Genomic DNA, 17,927 nt, shown 5'->3' with positions numbered 1-17,927 from the left:
TGACGTATGAAAAATCAATCAGACGTGTATTGCGCTGCGACGACCACCTTTTGCCCTGCTGCAACGCCGGAATTCTCCGTGGGAATTAGCGCCCGTCCGTAGAGACAAGACTTCGAAACAAACGAGAAGCAGGAGGATGCTGAAGCGAGATCCCAATTAACTTCCTGTGCCAATTGAGGAGAAAAACACGCAACCGTGTGGCAGTGCCTGCAACGCGAAAGCGAGAGCTGCGGTGGCCGGAGAGGATTCGACGGCAGCTCGACTTTGGGCCAGCCAGAGCACAGCGCTATCCAGCTTCTGTCTCAGCGAGGCGGCCCAGAACCATGGCGCTCGAGCTTTTGAAGCTCCAAGGACTCGTTCCAAACAAACAAAGTGGGCTGGCTGCCTTGCTGCGTGTAGACGCCAGGCAGGGTTTTACTGCTTCTGCAGGTAAATAGAGTCCGCACCTCGTAAGTCCTCGTCGACGTTATGCACGGCGGCATAACTCAGTACATTAGTATGTAAAAGTAATTCGCTCGAAGAGAGGAGGCGCAATGGCATGAGAGCATTACAATCAATCCCAATCAACAATGGCAAGGTCTTACAAGATGGCATTGAGGGCAGCCTTGCACCATTCGGGAAGACGAAACTGGGCAGCGCAGCGACGGAACAAGCCACCAATGCCAGGCAGGCCCTTGGAGCCAATGATCGAGCTACCGTGGGCTATGACGCACGTCTTTTGATTGTGCCAAGTCCAACCCTGCCGAACCTGCCTGGTATGGGTGTCCAGGTGATGAAGCTGGTTTGCGCCCGTCACCACCGCTTTTCTTTTTCTCAATGCTGATGCAACCGGGTCCCTCTTCTATTTAAGTCCTTGTCCCGCCCAGCTATACACGCATTTCCAAAACCTATCGTATACATCCAACCTACTACCGAAAATCACGCTCGACAAACTTACAGTCAAGCCCCAATTGACCATTCCAACCAACTCATCTCAATTGTTCAGTTGACCAACTCGTCAAACCGCAATCATGCCTTTCACCGCCAGGTAAACACACCAACATGTTCCCCGCCGATGCCCGTTGTTTCCTCTCTTTGCCCCGTGTACACCTCTGAACATTGCCTCATCCACCCGACTGCTCCCTCTCTCTTGTGTTCAAAGAGCTAACCAGAAGCTTGTTCTTAATAGCGATATCTGCAAGATCATCCTTGCCGTTGTCCTCCCACCTCTGGGTGTCTTCTTCGAGCGCGGATGTGGCGCTGACCTGCTCATCAACATCCTGCTCACCATCCTGGGTTACATCCCTGGCATCATTCATGCCCTGTACGTCCACCCCTCAGCTTCTAGCAGTAGGCTGCCTTTTCATGAATGGACATGACGAGCTGATATGAGCCCTCCTTCTCCCATTTAGCTACATCATTCTCAAGTATTAAGCGCCTGGATGGCGCACCCGCAAAGCCGCTGAGACCTTTCGATCGGGCCTAGTCGGCGGATGCCCCTTCCCCTCAGAGATCAATATTCTTTATTAAGCCGCCATATGGAGTTGTGGTTGTCTCACACCGACGGATCAACGAGGCCCAGCCACCGGTTTCCACTGTGTCCTGCCGCTAAGCGGGGCCCGGCGCGTACGCCGTTGCTGGCCGCATTCGTCACCAACTCCTTACCACCGAAGAAAGGATTTTCAACAATCAGGGGGGGGGGGGGGCAATGAACCGGCGATTATTCACGACAGAACATTGACGAGACACTTTACTACATCGTCTGTTCTATAATGACGGGCTGCTTGGAGGGGAATTTTACGTGGCGTCTGGTTCGCTCCTATGCGACGAGATGCGTTTCGGTTTACAGCATACTGCAGCTTCCCTCCTTTTCACCTTTTCTTTTGTCACTCAATGGTCCAGTCGGACGGTGGTCCAGGTTATGGAGACTTAGCTATGTTTGAGTAATGATACGATACCCTTCACACCCTTGATATGAATTGGCCTCTTATCTGGATTGATCTACAACTATGCATATTGAGTGTTCCTTTTCGTCTCTGCTGATTGTCGCTCATCAATTGGCGCAACAACTTCCAAAGCCGACGTCGGATATTACCGCCCATGATGTCACACAGCGGCACCGTTCTGATCAAGGGCTGAGTGCCCAAATTTTGTGGAACTTATGGCCCTCAATTACTTGAGGCGGAAATGATGCCTTTGATAGACATCGTCACCATGCTTGCGAGGGCCTTTTCATGGTGGCCTGGCAAAGCGCAATGTTATGACTGTCAAAGCTGATTCAGGACGGAAGAGCCATACCAATGAATCTTGTATAGCCAAGATGTGAATACGACTCTGCATCGCAGGTCTGACACTGAATGTTTCTTCCTCATGCCCTTCCCACCTTGAACGATAAAATCTGTGAATAGTGTCAGCCAACACAGTGACAGAAGACGAGAAGAACATGCGGCAGACTTACGTCGTTTTTTCCCACAGCCACAATGTCGTCCTCCGAGACCCTCAAGCCACCAGCACCTTCTATATACGCTATCGGGGCATCGCCCATGACCTTTCTTGCCACGTCGGCTACGGTGCTATTCTTCTTGACCAAAACACAATCCCGAAAGACGTGCTTAGAATCTGCTGCGCCGGAACTAAACGTTGATGTATTCCGGACAGGGAATACGGGTACCAGTCCTAGAATATCGGCAGCCTTAGCTAACACCTGTACCACGCCCGTTGAGCCGAAGCGGTAGAGGACCATGTCCTTCAGATTCTCTATCCGTGCCCGGTTCTTCTCGTCCAGCTCTTTCAAGCCCCCGCCGTCCGGGTCCCCGTCGGCAATGAGATCCTCCCGTGTGTCCACAAACTCGCTACCCTCCGTATACTTGATGTACCCTTGCTTGGCAAGCTTTCGCAGGAAGATCTCGGAGATGGCGCTGCACAATACAATTGTGTTGGGGTCTTGCATCTTTGCGATCCGGGAAATGTTGGCATCGGAATCCGGGTGGTCGATCTTGTTGAGTGCGATGACGGTGGGGAACTTTTCGTCCGTGAAGGCATTCACAACTCTGTCGATGGTCTCATCGTCCCAGCTCTCAAGGGGCTCTTTGAGACTCAGCCTGTCGAGGGTTCGCGCGACGACCTTGGCCGTGCTTCCGTAGCCCGAAAACTGGTTCTGGAGGGTCTCGACAGCCGTGGCCTTGACCGCGACGTGTCTCCTCCGGATGCTTCCCCAGCGCTCCATTAGATTTCCCCGTATCCAGGCCACGATCTCGCTGCGCAGCCAGGCGATGTCAACGCTTGGGTCATAACCCCGTGTGTTTTTACCCTCCGCGTCCGTCGTCCCGCTCACATCCACCACATGTATCAGAGCGTCCGCGTGGCGGAGGTCGTCGAGAAATTTGTTACCGAGGCCTTTTCCCTGGTGGGCGCCCGGGACGAGACCGGCGACATCGAGGAGTTCGATAGGGACACTGCGTTTGCCATCGTCGCAGGACCCGTAGTTGGGTCTGCAACGGTCGGAAACATTGTGGCGCTTGCAAGCACAGTCGATCTGGAGGTAGCCTATGGCTCGTTGGGGGTCGATGGTGGTGAATCTATTTATACATCAACGACACAGATGCTGTCAGTTCGAGGCTGGACGAGAGGATGGAGTCAACGATGCGATGGGGTCAGGTCGGAAGGTTGTGATCCAGAGGAGGGGTATGGAAGAGAGAAAGAAGGGAGTTAAAAAAAAATATGCGCATACGGAAAGTTTCCTGCAGCTTACAATCAGCTCGCAATCCTTCAGACCAGGAAACGTAAAGATCAGGACATGACGGACCAACTTTTGATGTGGCATCTGTGAGCGAATTCAAGGTGGAAGATTTGCCAGCACTGGGCTTTCCAACAAGACCTATTAAAGGGTCGCGAGGCATTCTGGGTGATCAACTGAGGGGAGGCCTCGTCGTTCTTTGGTGAAGGGTGTGCCTGGGGATGGTGTTGGTGGCAGTAGTAGTAGTAGCCGGTGGTGTGGTGTGGTGGAGAGAAAATCAAAGTCTCCCCCTCCAAGATACTGTCTTCCATGGAGGGGTAGCTCCGAAGTAGGAATCGATTAGCACATGCTGTCCTGGCAGTGACTGTCTGCCACCAAGCCACTGTGGCTTTGGGTTCAGGCCCTAGGCTTAGTGGGTTAAGCTTCCAACGGCCCTGAAACGACTGGGTCCTGCTGCTGATGCAACAGGGAGGTCCGGGTGTATACAGGGGTCTTAACAGTGACATTAATGCTGTAAGTGCTCAGTGCTCCTTCTTATCCGCAGTAGTAAACAATATTCTCTGGGATCAAATGTATTTCTCAACCACGATACCTGCAACAGCCCTTATTTTCTATCCCCTGCTCTCTTCCTGCCGCAAAACTTGTCTATGATGCCTCGAGAGAAGCTGCCACTGGAGTCACTTCCGGCCTGGATGAGCCTCAATAATGCAACATTTTCTCACGTTGAGGTGAAGACCATCCCGGACAAGGGCCATGGGCTGGTCGCCCAAGCAAAATCAGCTGAAATTGGACTGTCTCCTCTCATCACAGTCCCTCGTGACCTGCTCTTGAATGCAGGAGCTGTGGAAGAGTATGCCAAAGCAGACAGGAACTTTAGGGCACTCTTGGATGCTTGCGGGCACAAGGCAGGTCGCATGTTCTCTCGGTCTGATGGAGGCGAAATAAAGGACACAGCTGACATCAAAGCAGAGTCCACGACACGATGTGCTGTTGTTCTTGTTGGCCCAGCTAGCCCTCTCTTCCCAGGCTCATGAGCTGGGAGGCCTCTCAACTCCATGGACAGAGTATATCAAAATCCTAGATGACCATGTGCCGGTGCCGATTCTGTGGATCGAGGAAGAACGCGCGCTCCTCCGAGGAACATCCCTTGAAGTGCGTACACCGAATTCATGGCGCCTGGTGTTCATGTTTGACGAACTCTGACTGGATCTGCTCTCCTTAGCCCGCCCTAAACGCAAAGATGCTGGCACTCGCGCGCGAGTTCGACGAAATTCGCGAGAAGTCATCCGACATCGAACGTTGGAGGAACGCTTTCTGGGATAACAACAATCCTATCCAACTGGTGGACTGGTATCGCCTTGACGCTTGGTATCGATCTAGGGTGCTCGAGCTGCCCAGGTCCGGACCATCTATGGTCCCATGTATTGATATGGCAAATCATTCAACTGAAGCAAACGCATACTACGAGGAGACACCCCAAGATGAGGTCGTTCTGCTGCTCCGGCCTGGTAGCCAGGTCGACAGTAAGGATGAAATCACCATCAGCTATGGCTCAGACAAGCCAGCCGCGGAGATGCTGTTTTCTTATGGCTTCTTAGATGCTTCATCCGGAGCTTGCTGTCTCACCTTGCCCCTAGACACCCTCCCAGACGATCCGCTCGGCAGGGCGAAAGCTCACATCTTTACGGGCACTCCCTCCATTCAGGTCAAGGAAGTCGATGGGGAGATGGAGTATACGAGCCCTTTCGCCTTTTTAGTGTGCCTGAATGAAGAGGACGGCTTGGAATTCAAGATCCTGCAGTCGTCCGATGGTGGCAGAGAGCTCAGGATGTTCTGGCAAGACAGTGATGTTACTGAACAGGCCGCATCGTTTGAGACGCTCATTGCAGACCATCCATTGCGAGACGTGTTCAGACTACGAGTGAACATGGTAATCTCCCAGCGACTTGAGGAGCAGTTGCAACAGCTGTACGAGAGCGAAGAAGCTGGTGTGGTCGATGAGGTCAGCAGCTTCAACGCCATCAACGCGCGCATGTTGAAGCGCATAGAGAAGGGCGCCCTCGAGAGAACATCAGCGGCACTGGAAGATCAGGTGAGTTTACTGTCGCCAAAATCGCACAAATGCAAGCTTTTTATTATTTATCTCTCTCCCTCTCTCCCTTTTTTTTTTTGGGGGGGGGGGGTTTCCCAGCAGACATCTTACACTGTGAGATTCCTCTAGACACCGTGTGAAGGATGAAACTTTTTGCCGTGTCGTGGTGAACAACGTCCGGAAGCTAATCAATTTTGACGTGCTCACGTTCTATAGCGGAACAAACTTCTGGCAGAAGAGAGCGTCACAACCTATCTCGCGTCGATGCAGGCTGGCGCTGAGTCTAATGATACCCAAGAGGAGGACCCTTCCGAAAATGACTTCAGCTGAGGAGTAGAGATCTTGAATCTTCGTCGACACTGCTCCTGGCTGAGAGCCAATGAGAAGGCTAGCAGCATCTGGCGACACAGCCGGTCGTGTGTGGAGCTTTGGTTCGTCATCAAAGGGCTTGAGATCGAGACCGATCGTCGGGTGTCACTCAACAGCCGATACTTTCAGCCCTCAGGCGCTGATGACCTGAGTGGAACCGCACGAGGACGTGCTAAATTCGGATCCGTGGGCGGAACCGCAGATACGACACCGCCGCCTGCGACTATGTCTGCTATGTAAATTGACAGGATCAATACAAACTCGGAGATCACAGCTCGACTCACAGACCTGATGACGACAAAGGATGATGATCGTCAGGGTGTTGGTGCGAATTCCACCCGTAGCATCTCTGCATCTGTCAAAATCGCCAATGCTAGTGAGAATATTGTCTGTCAATTTTTGGTCTTCAAGAGTCGAGGGAGTCCGTCCTTCTTTGGTCAGATCGCCTGATTAACTACTGGGTACTGAGGAAACAAAAATGCAGAAATCACGAGAGGCCACACCTGAGAGGGGATACCTTGCATGCTGATCGAACTCCTCCAAACCATGGTACGGCACCCTCGGGTGCTAATTGTTGAATAAATTCCAAACTGCTGAATTACACAGGCTGTAACAATGCACGGGAGATGAGCCCGCCAAGCCGCCAAGGGGTTCACTGATTCACATGACCATCGACGGCAGGTTGACAAGATCTCAAGACCATCGTGAACTTGAACACCAGAGCGGCCAAAGTACACCAAGCTGCTGGCAGTAGGGGTTCTGGGTGGGTGTCAGGCAAGGTGCCTTCCCATGTCTCACGAGCGTGACACCGGAATAATACTGCATGCGTCTACGGTAGCGCTGCACTGCAACTCAACATCTCTTGGGACAGTGGGGGAACGCCATCGCTAAAGGAGGTGCCCGTACCACGCGACACGGCACAGAAATTGGTCTCTGCTGGGCTGTTCGTTGGCTCTTGGGTCTAACGCAAGCCGGAAACCGAAAGTGAAGAAAACCTGGGGTTTCCGGGGTAAAACGGATCCCAGTGAACTGGGAACGGGGCCGGAGACCAGGACCAGGACTAAGCCCAAGTCCAATCCGGGTCGCCCACCATCGTTGAAGGTTTACTTAGCCGAGCTACTGCAATACCGTTGGCGATTTCACAATCATGAGTCAAGCCAGTGGCTTGCGCCCGCATTCTCGTCGACCAATGGTACAGGGCTGTTCGCGCCTAGTCAATCTGGACAGAATCCTTCGACGAGAGGAGGAGGGTTTCTCAACAAAAGGCGTCGTTACGTACAGGTCCTCGGTGCTCGGTGGTCCTGCTCGCTCTCTTCCAAGTACCGGTACTTCTGCCTCTGTGTGTAATGATATGGACACACACGCGCGCGCGCACACACACACACACACACAGAGAGAGAGAGAGAGAGAGAGAGAGAGAAAGATTACCGTACGATCGATCCTTCAAAGAAGTCTGCAGGGCCGCTATCTTTCACGACCCGGAATCCACCGGACCCCAGAAGCCAAACCCCGGCCTCGACCCCAGATTTCCCTCGTGGCACACACATAGTTCGAGTGGAGACACTTGGACTCCCACACACCAATAACGTGGTCTATGCTTGGGAGAGGATGGAAGCTGATTGCTCCACCTCCTGTCTGGTTGACCCCAGTTTGGGATTTAGTCCCGGACCGTCATGCCCATTCCCTGCCCCGAGTCGCCTCGCCTTGCCCCCCCCCCCTCTCTTGTCTTCTCTCGATCATCCCGCCTTGACCTGCCCCCCCCTTCTAAAGCCTCCACTGGTTCCTCTTTTAACCGTACCCAATTCGAACCCCTTCTCCTTTCTTCCTCCATTTCCCAGAATTCAGTCCCTCGTCCTACGTGCGATATTCCCTATTATCCAATTTTTCAACTTCCTTTTCGTCTGCTGCGAATCTCTTGTCTCTGTGATCACTGTGGGGGCTCATTCTTAAAGTGCTGCGCATCGACTACACATGTTCGCGACGCCGAGCATCTGGACGAAAGCGCGAGGAGACGCGAATGTGACCTGAGATGACTCGTTAAAAGCACCGTCAATTACACCGAACGCTGTTATCTTTGACCATCCATACGTCGAGATCTGTCTCGTTTACGCTTAATTCGGCCAGCACTCAAATCGAGTCGACACAAGTTATTAATTTAGTTCCTGTGAAAAATTCCCCATACCTCGTCACCTACATACTTTTCAAATTACGATCGACCGAAGAGAGGATCTGTCCTGTCCCGCGCAGTGTCGCCTCACCGCCAGCATGCCGGGAATACTTCCCATGAAGGTCATCAAGGTGGGCAGCAGCTCACAGAGCCGCATCGCCCAGGCCTGCGACCGCTGCAGGAGCAAAAAGATACGATGCGACGGGATTCGGCCGACCTGTACCCAGTGTGCCAATGTCGGCTTCGAGTGCCGCACCAGCGACAAGCTCAGCCGCCGCGCCTTTCCGAGGGGGTACACAGAGAGCCTGGAAGAGAGAGTCAGGGTGTTGGAGGCTGAGGTGCGGGACCTCAAAGATCTGCTGGACGAGAAGGATGAGAAGATCGATATGCTGTCCAAGATGCACGGGAACCACAACCACCGCCGGTTATCCGAGGGGCCCAGCGCCTCGGCCATGTCGCCCATGAGCAGCTCGCCGATGATGATGGACAGCGGACCTGGGAGAGAGGCTACGCCGCCGAGAGAAGACACATTCCGCATTCAGGCATCACCGCTCCTGTTGGGGGTGGAGAACTCAGACTCGTACTATATGGGTCCGTCCAGTGGGCGAGGCTTCATAGAGGCTCTCAAGCGCAGGCTCCAAGAGGCCGGCAAGCCCTGCTCAGACTTCAACACCGAGTCTTTTCTGCACATCCAGGGCTGCTGTCCGCTCGTGGCGCAGCACGCCAGCACCGTCATGCTGAGTCCCCCGCGCCTGTTCTCGGACCGATGCGTCAACATCTATTTCCAAGAATGGGCGCCCCTCTTTCCCATCCTGCACAAGCCGACGTTCCTCCGCATCTACGAGGACTGGGTGGCCGACCCCGAGAAGGTCAAGAGCCATCACAAGCTTGCGCAGCTGTACCTGGTATTTGCCGTGGCTGCTCTGTCGAGCGAGAATCCCGATCTCGAGCAGGTGGCTGCTTGTGAACAGCAGTGGCAGCGGTCGCTCCAGGCCATCCTGATGGACGACACGATGGAGACCCTCCAGTGCCTGGTCCTGGCCTTGACGTACTGCCAGATCCGAGCCGACTACAAACGCCTCCAGCACTATAAATGCCTCGCTGTCGGCCTGTCGCATAGGCTCGGGCTCCATCAGTCCCAAAAGCGCTTCTCCTTCGGCGCTCTCACCATCGAGACCAGGAAGAAGGTCTTCTGGGCCCTGTACACGCTGGACTGCTTCTCCGCCGCCACCCTCGGCCTGCCCAAGCTGATCAAGGAAGATGACATATACGCCGAATACCCCAACGATATAGACGACGAGTACGTCACCGAAAAGGGATTCCTGCCGACGCTGCCTGGCGAGAGCACACGCCTGTCAGGCGCTCTGGCTCTGTTCCGGGCGTCCCGCATCCTCGCCAGGGTCCTGGAGAAGAACTACCCTGCCGCGACCAGCCATGAGCTCTCTCTGCAGCAGCTGTCCAGCCTGGAGGGCGAACTGGATGATTGGTCCAACACCCTACCCCAACACCTCAAGCTCACGTTCAAACAAGACAAGCCATCCACCGACATCACAGGCAGCCGATCTCCCCTACTGGTAGGTCATTGTCCATGCTGGCTTCTTCTTGATATGGTCCGGATGATGGAGAATACACAAATGTACTGACTCTTTTTGATCGTTTTCCCAGGCTGTTGCGTACTATTATATCCGTACGCTCATCTACAGACCTGCTGTGGGATCCAGCCTCGGTCCCAGGGCAGCGCCGGCAGTCATGTCCATCAGTGAGTCGAGCAAGCATACGATCCAGATCGCACAGCTGCTCGAAGAGAGGAGCCTGTCATTCTCGTTCTGTCTCAACAAGACTGATCTGCTGGTGTCTTGCGGCATGGCTCTCCTGTACCAGAGTCTTGAGCTCAAGCAGGACAGCAAGATGATGAAAGACAACGACAGGCTGGTCAACGCTGTGCTCAGCATTGTCGGGAAAATGAAGGTGCACAGCACACAAGACTTTACGCGGATCGCAAGTCTTGTCGTCAATGTGGACGAGCCACCACAATCACTACCGACACCTCCCGGACAGAGTCCTGATATCAGTGTGGCTGCACCACCGCCACAGACCTCACCATCACCCTCCAAACCGAAACAGAGGCACTCAATCTCGAGGAATCAGCCACAGCAGTACTCGCTTGGTCGACACCCCAGCGTTAGTGAGACCGACCTCTTGTTGCAGCAGGAGAAGCTCAAGAGGCTGGCCATGCTCAAGACCTCGCCAGTCCCCGCAGCAGAACGACCGCAGGCGCAACGCCCGGCCTCACGGGCCTCCCTGGACAGCGGCCGGCCCAACCCGGCATCCTTCATGCAGCGACGTGACCAGCGACTGTCGGTACCACAATCTGCGATGATGGCCTGTTCACAGAAGTTACCAATAGACTACCTATCAATGAGGGGCAACAGTGTGCCTCGGCAACCCAACCCAACATCGCCACCACAGAGCAGGGTCAGCCAGAAGAACAACAACAACAACAACAATAACAACAACAATAACAACCAGCAGCAGCAGCAGCAGCACCAGCGTGGCATATCTCCAACCACGGTGCCAGCTCCATCCCAGCAGCCATTCTACAACCCAGTGCAGGTACCGCAAAAGGCGTCCACTTCAGGCGGCATGTCTGCATCGGAGTGGGAGGCACTGCTGGGTCAGATCGACGCGGGACAGGCCAATCTCTACGATGCCATCTACGGCGGTCCTCAGGTCACGCTGGAGACGCCAGTCAGCTCTGCCGTGGAGAGCAGCAGCAACAACTGGTCCCCCGACGCGCTGGACCTGTCCACCTTCAACCTAGGCGACTTTGGCGCGCCACATGCCTCGAGCCTGAGCGAGGAGAGCCTCAGCTCGGTGTCTGGTGGCGACGACATGGCGTCGCTGGACTTTAGGGAGTTTTCTGTGAGTCATCATCATCATGGATCGATGATGCCGGCGGATGGATTCGTGCTGGAAGGGCTGCCAACAGACGGTAGTTTTGGATTGTAAATGGACTTTTTTTATTTCAATACTGGTTGAGCGCTTGTTGGGGAAATGTCTATTATGAAGTTTGTTGTTCTCTTTCTCCGTTTGTCTTGAGAGAAATTGCTATTGTGGCTTCATATCAGATATCATGGCGTGTATAGGTGGGTGATTTCTGTGCTGGTGTTTTTTATATGAGGGTTCTTTTGATTCCTTTTTTTTTTGGGGGGGGGGGGGGGCGGAGCGGGGAGGCGGGGGTGGCTGTCTTTTCTGCTCTGTGACTATTGCCACATTGCAGTCTCTTGTTTTAGCTTGCGATTGCTTTCCCTCTGCTTGAGAGTACATGTAGCTTTCACACGTCTCAAAAAGTATGAATACGAGATTGAATATGAATGATTCCATCCGACTTTCAACGATTGAGGCCTACCCACCCCCTCCCCTGTTGCTCACCTCTCTCTTATGTTCCCCTTCCCACCCTCCCCCTTCAAATGTCTCACTCACCAATCAAAACGACCTATAGAACACGCTGTACGACGGCCATTTCTGACTTGTCAGTAAGGTCATTTTTCTTTCTTTTCTTCCTTATTCTTAAAAAATTAAATACTATGAATCAGCATTGACCACCTATTGCTTTACAACGAGCAAGCCTCAGAACGGAGTTTGCGGATTTTAGAATCAAGGTCGGCTCCTTCGGAGTATGACTTGTGAGTGAGTAGACAAGTCCCAAAAGTCCTGGACGACGTAAAATACTGTAGGACTTCCCAAGAAGTCACTATTCAGGTAAGTAGACTGTATGTCCTCTTTCCAAACAATCAAGGTCTGCATTCAGCTAGTAATTACTTACCTTCTCTCCAGGCCAAACACATGCAAGATTCAGCCCCAGTTCAAGAGAAAAGGGCTGGAAAATCATCCGACGGGCCCGTCGCCACACAGCAGCAGTCGTGCAGATCAGATCCCAAGAACCTTGGAATCGGGTCTCATCATCCGACATTTTGGATTCTGCTCTACTTTAAATTGTGATTTAACAACGCAGGAGGCAGTGCAGGTGTGTTGTAAGTCTCCACCATAGCGTAATAGAAATGTAGCAGCATCATCATCACCAAGTTCTTCAGCTTGTTCGTCGCCTTCAGAACCACTTGCTCTTTTCTGTGTTCCCTCTCCTACCCTCTTCTCCTCACAAGAACCCCGCCCATCATCATCTTTCCTCATCTTCTTCTTCATTGCCAGCCTCACCATCATCGTACCTGATCTCCTATTACACAGGACATCCCATTATATCTGATTCTGGAGGAGAACTGCGAATACATACATATATACGTATCGATAAACATGGGCGAGGCTGCTGCCGACGTGAAGTCGGCCCTCCGACAACGAGTACTGTCAGACGAGACGACAGATGTGAACAAGCCACCATCCAGTAGTGATGACAATGGCATTCCGCCGGCGTGGTGGACGCTCAACCACAATGGAATGCCTCAGGCCGTTGCACATCGAGGGTACAAGGCCAGCTTTCCAGAGAACACAATGGGAGCGTTTCGAGGGGCTGTCGAGGTCGGCGCCCACGCCATTGAGACGGATTTGCACCTGTCCAAAGACAAGGTCGTCGTCATCTCACATGTGAGCTCTCTCCTCTTTTCCACTTCTCTCTCTCTCGTCATTTCAAGACAAAACCTACACACACACACACACACACACACACACACACACACACACACACACACACACACACACATAAATATTTATATACTGACCCTCCAATGAATCTCACAGGACAAAGATCTCAAGCGCTGCTACGGCGAAGAGGGCCTAGTCCGAGACCGCGACTGGGCCTACCTGCAAACACTGCGGACCCTCCGCGAGCCGCGCCAACCCATGCCGCGCCTGTCAGAACTGCTCGCGTACCTGGCCGAGCCGGGCAACGAGGCCGTCTGGCTGCTGCTGGACATCAAGATCGACGACCCAGCCGGGGAGATGATCCCACGCATCGCCGAGACCATCCTCCGCGAGGCACCGCAGCCGCCGCCCTCGGCAGCCTGGACGCGGCGGGTCGTCCTGGGCTGCTGGACGGCCAAGCACCTCCGCCTGTGCCACGAGCTGCTCCCCGGCTTCGCCATCGCCTGGATCGGGGTGACGCTGCCCCTGGCGAGGCAGTACCTCAGAGTGCCCAACGTGGCCATCAACATGCGCCAGGAGCCGCTGTACTGCCTGGGCGGGCCGCGCTTCATCCGGGACTGCCAGGAGGACGGGCGGCCTCTGTACGCGTGGACCGTGAACAAGGTGTCCTGGATGCGCTGGGCCATCCGCAAGAAGCTGGACTGTATCATGACGGACGACCCGAAGCTGTTCCTCGAGGTGTGTGACCGGTATCGCAAGGAGGAGAAGGAGGCAGCGGCAGCAGGGGCCAAGATGAAGGAGAACCAGGGCGGTGGTGTTGTGGCCTCGGTGCGGGCTACCCTGTTTGCTGTTTTCTTCCCGGTCCTGGTGAAGCTTCTTACGACCTTGTTTGGTTATCATAAACGCGTTGGGGGCCCTGCGCAGACACGAAAGGAGCTGCGGCACCTTACCAAGGCTTGAAGACAAAGATTATTTACATTACGCAAAGAGGGACTAAGGATGGTTACCCTTGCTGGGACAAGATATTCTGGCCTGCGTAGCATACTCTGATGATGAACGGCGTTCCGGTTTTTTGTTTGTCTTTTTTTTTTTTTTCCCCTTTCTTTCAAATGGTTTGTTTTCTATTAGAGGTATCCAGTGTTTCTTTCGGCTATGGGATATCAAATCCCCTCACATAGCTTTGCTCACATATGCAAGTAGTAGAAGATGACGATGACAACGACAAGGAGCTCTAAGCTTCAAAACTTTTTCCCCCAGAGCAGAGTACCTCCAAGTATCCGCCCAGATAGATAGCCAGCGTATATACCGACCAAGATGGTAACGGGCCACTTCTGCCACTCACGATCCCAGTCCAGCGGGATAGGCACGGCACCCAGCCAAGCGCCTAGGAATCCTCCCAAGAGGCCACCATAGCACTCGTCGAGAGGAGCCTTGAAACCGGCGAGTGAGGTCCACACGGTCGGGTCGATACCGTGGACGTAGAAGAGCGGGAAGGAGGTCAGGAGAGACAGGTGTGCGGCGCACAGGAAGGTATGCGAGACGTGCGTGAGTAAAGGGGCGCCGAAAAGAATCATCGCAGCGTGGAGGATAGGCGCCAGGAGGACGGAGAGCAGGAGAGAGAGCAGGGCCGTCTGTTTTCGTCCAAAGGTACTTCACAGTTAGCAAAGAAGGCTGCTGCAAGAAAAGAGGTCCAGAGGAGGAAGAAGAGGAAGAGAAGGGGGGGGGGTAAGATAGCCCACAATGACCAGGTTTGGGCCGGAGCCTTCGGTGGCCTTCTTCTTGTCGCCAGAGCGCTGTTTCCTGGCCTTGATTGCTCCGGAAGAGCCAGCCACGGGAAGACAGATGATGGCGTGGAGGAGCTGCAGAGCGGCGACGACGGGCAAGGCGGCCCACATGGTCGACACAGGAGAGGCGACGAGATGTCCAAAGCCAGCCATGAACAGGCCAGCAAGGACGACTGGGGAGACATGACGTGCTGCTTGTACTACAATCGTCGCCTTCAGGCGAACAGGCTGCTGCAATTGAGACTGGTCGCTAGTCTTCCCGGCGATCGACTGAGCCTTGGAAGGGGAGGACGACGACGACGAAGTAGAGGCGGACATGGTGACAGGGTCGACAAGGGGCATGGCGGCGATGGACCGTCTCAAACGGTGGAAACGAGTGTCAGGGCGGCCCCAAGGTATAAAAGAAATTATGAGTCCAACAGAGAATTGGTGTGTTTTCTCGTTCAAGGACCAAGAACTAACAGCACAGAAGGTAAACAATAGGTATCTTGGTAGTACGTACAGTAAATAGTACTACTGTACATTAGTATGTCCCCAAGATGGAAAGCAGCACGCACTGCCAAACCCAAACAAAAGATGGCAGGGGGGGTGGTCCCCTGCTTAGTCACTCCTGACCAGATAAGATAAGAGCTCCAGCTCAACCCCACCACCCTTTCTCACCTTTGAAATGAACCTTGGAACCCTGTGTGTGCCCGACTCCTTCTCTCGTTCTCTTTCTCATCTTCATCTCAAGTCCTACAACTTCTTTTGGATACCCATACCCCTTGAGATAGTACATTGCTGTCTTCTCCAGTCCTAAAGGCACATGCATAGAAGGACTGTGTCGGGAGGTGGGGGAGAGGGGTCTTGAGGGGCCTGGCTGTTCCCTGCGAGATTCTCACCAGGCCCGGCCCAGTCCACAAAAGATGTTGCGAGCAATTTTATAGCAGAGAGGTACGTACTTACAATGGAGGCAGTACGGGATACTACCACTACTGCATGATAGAAACAACAAGAAACACCAGGGCTGCATGCGGGAGTTACAGACCCTGCAGATCCAAGACAAAAGATAACCCTGGCAGCGCTGCCTCAGAGGAGTCCAAAACGCAGAGGACCCACCGTGTTGTGGAGGTCTTTGAATACAGGATAGCCTCAGCCGAAGGTTGCATCCTCAAAAATAGTTTATGTGTCTGGAACAGACAAGTTGTTCTGTGTTTACAAGCTTATACCAGAGAATCACACCATACAGGTTTATGCTTACCATGACATGATGATCTGGAATTGAAGAAGAGAGAGAGAGAGAGCCATCTAAACACCCTGATCCAGCTCAGCTCATATTATGTCCTTGAGTAGGTATGTACTTTGACATCTAATGACATTTTTCTTCCCGCCCCCCCCCCCCCCTCCTCTCATTCTTCCATTTATCTGGTTCATCTATCTTGATATATAGTACTATGGTACTCTTCAGGTCAATTCTACTTTTCCTTGCCCCTTTACAACATAGAGCATGTAAAACAGACCTCAAGCATACAGTTATGGAGTTTTTTGGGGAAAAGAAGAGGGGGGAGGTCCCGCCTTTGTTTTATGCTCTCATGAAATCTGCCGCACCATGTCGCCTACCTCGGCGCCCACAGCATGTGTTTAGTGCCAAATCAATGTGCCGCGTACTTAAAACACGTTTAGCACGATTCAAGAAGTCTTGGTGATCCACTGCAAATCCACATCAAACAGCAAATCGATGACACCTCTATAGATATGATTATATATAGAGAGATAAATATATATCTATATAGTTGTGTATGCACACATAGATAAGTCTGAGGTATATATCTCTGCCTCAACTCTCTCTCTCTCTCTCTCTCTCTCTCTATCTCTATTTCGAGTTCATCTAATCACCCTCGCACGTGGTGAACATTTGTCCCTGTAATTAGTCCTCATTCTTTCTAGTGTACTTGGCACGTCATCCAAGCACTACAGTATTCACTTATTGACTTACTAAAAAGTACTCACCATCAATCATCATCCATTCATCTGAATCCCCTCACTGGATTCTCTTGTATCCCCCTCACACACACACATATTTTTTTCTTCCTTTCTTTTGTCCTTAGTCATGGCTGATGGCAAGAGGGCAGTCGACTCCAGCAGAGGTAAGTTTCTTGTCTTCTTTGTCCACCCAAGATGAGCTTTCTTTGCTGACAAAAGACACCCATTCTACAGTCTGGACGACGCTCATCACAAACACGGCCTACCTCTCTGGCCTCATTACTCTGGACTACTCGCTCAAGAAGCACAAGTCCGCCTATCCCCTAGTGGCCCTGTACACGGACTCGTTCCCAGCCGAGGGCATCGCCGCCCTGGACGCGAGGGGCATCCCGCACCAGCAGATCAAGTACCTGCTGCCCACCAAGTCCACCAAGGACTACAGCAACGACCCGCGCTTCTACGACTGCTGGAGCAAGCTCACCCCCTTCAGCCTGACCCAGTACGACCGCGTCGTCCAGCTCGACTCGGACATGCTCGTCCTGCAGAACATGGACGAGCTCATGACCATGGACCTGGACGAGCCCTCTGTCGCCGCCAAGGGGGGCCCCGACAGCAAGCGCGTCTTCGCCGCCGGCCACGCCTGCGTCTGCAACCCGCTCAAGAAGCCACACTACCCCAAGGACTGGGTGCCCGAGAACTGCGCCTTCACCTCCCAGCACGCCGACCCAGACACCGCCCAGACCGTCGGCGCCGACCCGGCCGTCGGTCCCCTGGGTTTCATGAACGGAGGCTTGCAGGTCGTCAACCCTTCGGTCGAGATCTTTCAGCAGATTGTCGACTACATGGACAACAACGCCGCCGCCATGGAGTTTGCCGACCAGTCCCTGCTGAGCGAGCTGTACCGCGGCCGCTGGGTCGCCCTGCCTTACATCTACAACGCCCTCAAGACCCTGCGCTGGGATAATGTCCACAAGCCCATCTGGAGGGACGACAAGGTCAAGAACATCCACTACATCCTGACACCTAACCCTTGGGATGAGCTCGACGCCGACGGCAACAGCACCAGCAAGGACGAGACCCACAGGTGGTGGGCCGATGTCAACAAGGAGAGAAAAGAGGCAGAACGCAAGAGCAGCATCCAGGACGATGGTTTCTGATGGGGACTCTGCATGTACGTATGCATGCACGGGGATTCACTGCCGAATCACCTGTCACACCGTCAGGTCAATATCCAAGAATTAC

The 17,927-nt window shown here is 53.5% G+C and overlaps 7 protein-coding genes across 7 annotated transcripts; 5 read left to right on the top strand and 2 right to left on the bottom strand.

Moving 5' to 3' along the window:
• The first annotated feature begins 837 nt into the window (after positions 1–837).
• On the top strand, positions 838–1,685 carry M406DRAFT_323727 (UPF0057-domain-containing protein). Its single transcript, XM_040919808.1, has 3 exons — positions 838–1,027; positions 1,169–1,303; positions 1,392–1,685. Exons 1-3 carry the CDS (start codon positions 1,011–1,013, stop codon positions 1,411–1,413), a joined length of 174 nt encoding a protein of 57 aa, XP_040773864.1. The 5' UTR covers positions 838–1,010; the 3' UTR covers positions 1,414–1,685.
• A 662-nt stretch (positions 1,686–2,347) lies between these two features.
• M406DRAFT_264679 (P-loop containing nucleoside triphosphate hydrolase protein) lies at positions 2,348–3,878 on the bottom strand (the record flags this gene model as incomplete). Its single annotated transcript, XM_040917681.1, has 3 exons — positions 2,348–2,377; positions 2,438–3,557; positions 3,781–3,878. The coding sequence occupies 3 exons, from the start codon at positions 3,876–3,878 to the stop codon at positions 2,348–2,350; spliced, it is 1,248 nt and encodes a 415-aa protein (XP_040773863.1).
• Positions 3,879–4,365: 487 nt separating this feature from the next.
• Positions 4,366–6,137, top strand: M406DRAFT_264282 (SET domain-containing protein; the record flags this gene model as incomplete). Its single annotated transcript, XM_040917650.1, has 4 exons — positions 4,366–4,624; positions 4,728–4,867; positions 4,938–5,807; positions 6,024–6,137. The coding sequence occupies 4 exons, from the start codon at positions 4,366–4,368 to the stop codon at positions 6,135–6,137; spliced, it is 1,383 nt and encodes a 460-aa protein (XP_040773862.1).
• Positions 6,138–8,441: 2,304 nt separating this feature from the next.
• Positions 8,442–11,845, top strand: M406DRAFT_99199 (uncharacterized protein; the record flags this gene model as incomplete). Its single annotated transcript, XM_040926446.1, has 4 exons — positions 8,442–9,917; positions 10,009–10,897; positions 10,985–11,265; positions 11,675–11,845. The coding sequence occupies 4 exons, from the start codon at positions 8,442–8,444 to the stop codon at positions 11,843–11,845; spliced, it is 2,817 nt and encodes a 938-aa protein (XP_040773861.1).
• Positions 11,846–12,409: 564 nt separating this feature from the next.
• M406DRAFT_347708 (PLC-like phosphodiesterase) lies at positions 12,410–14,174 on the top strand (the record flags this gene model as incomplete). Its single annotated transcript, XM_040922322.1, has 3 exons — positions 12,410–12,942; positions 13,096–13,681; positions 14,140–14,174. Exons 1-3 carry the CDS (start codon positions 12,655–12,657, stop codon positions 14,172–14,174), a joined length of 909 nt encoding a protein of 302 aa, XP_040773860.1. The 5' UTR covers positions 12,410–12,654.
• Positions 14,175–14,177: 3 nt separating this feature from the next.
• Positions 14,178–15,041, bottom strand: M406DRAFT_45776 (uncharacterized protein; the record flags this gene model as incomplete). The annotated part of the gene is made up of 2 exons (XM_040924286.1): positions 14,178–14,570; positions 14,679–15,041. The coding sequence occupies 2 exons, from the start codon at positions 15,039–15,041 to the stop codon at positions 14,178–14,180; spliced, it is 756 nt and encodes a 251-aa protein (XP_040773859.1).
• A 1,771-nt stretch (positions 15,042–16,812) lies between these two features.
• On the top strand, positions 16,813–17,842 carry M406DRAFT_72853 (family 8 glycosyltransferase; the record flags this gene model as incomplete). The annotated part of the gene is made up of 2 exons (XM_040925583.1): positions 16,813–16,849; positions 16,920–17,842. 2 exons carry the CDS (start codon positions 16,813–16,815, stop codon positions 17,840–17,842), a joined length of 960 nt encoding a protein of 319 aa, XP_040773858.1.
• Between the last annotated feature and the right edge of the window lie 85 nt (positions 17,843–17,927).

This window comes from Cryphonectria parasitica (genome assembly GCF_011745365.1).
Source record: "Cryphonectria parasitica EP155 unplaced genomic scaffold M406scaffold_7, whole genome shotgun sequence".
Taxonomy (NCBI): Eukaryota; Fungi; Ascomycota; class Sordariomycetes; order Diaporthales; family Cryphonectriaceae; genus Cryphonectria; species Cryphonectria parasitica.
This window is presented reverse-complemented; position numbering and strand designations above follow the sequence as displayed.

Bases quoted from the DNA above. Each gene is read 5' to 3' on its own strand.
- M406DRAFT_323727 (XM_040919808.1), top strand. The intron at 1,304-1,391 runs GTACGTCCACCC...TCTCCCATTTAG, and splicing joins CCTGGCATCATTCATGCCCT to CTACATCATTCTCAAGTATT.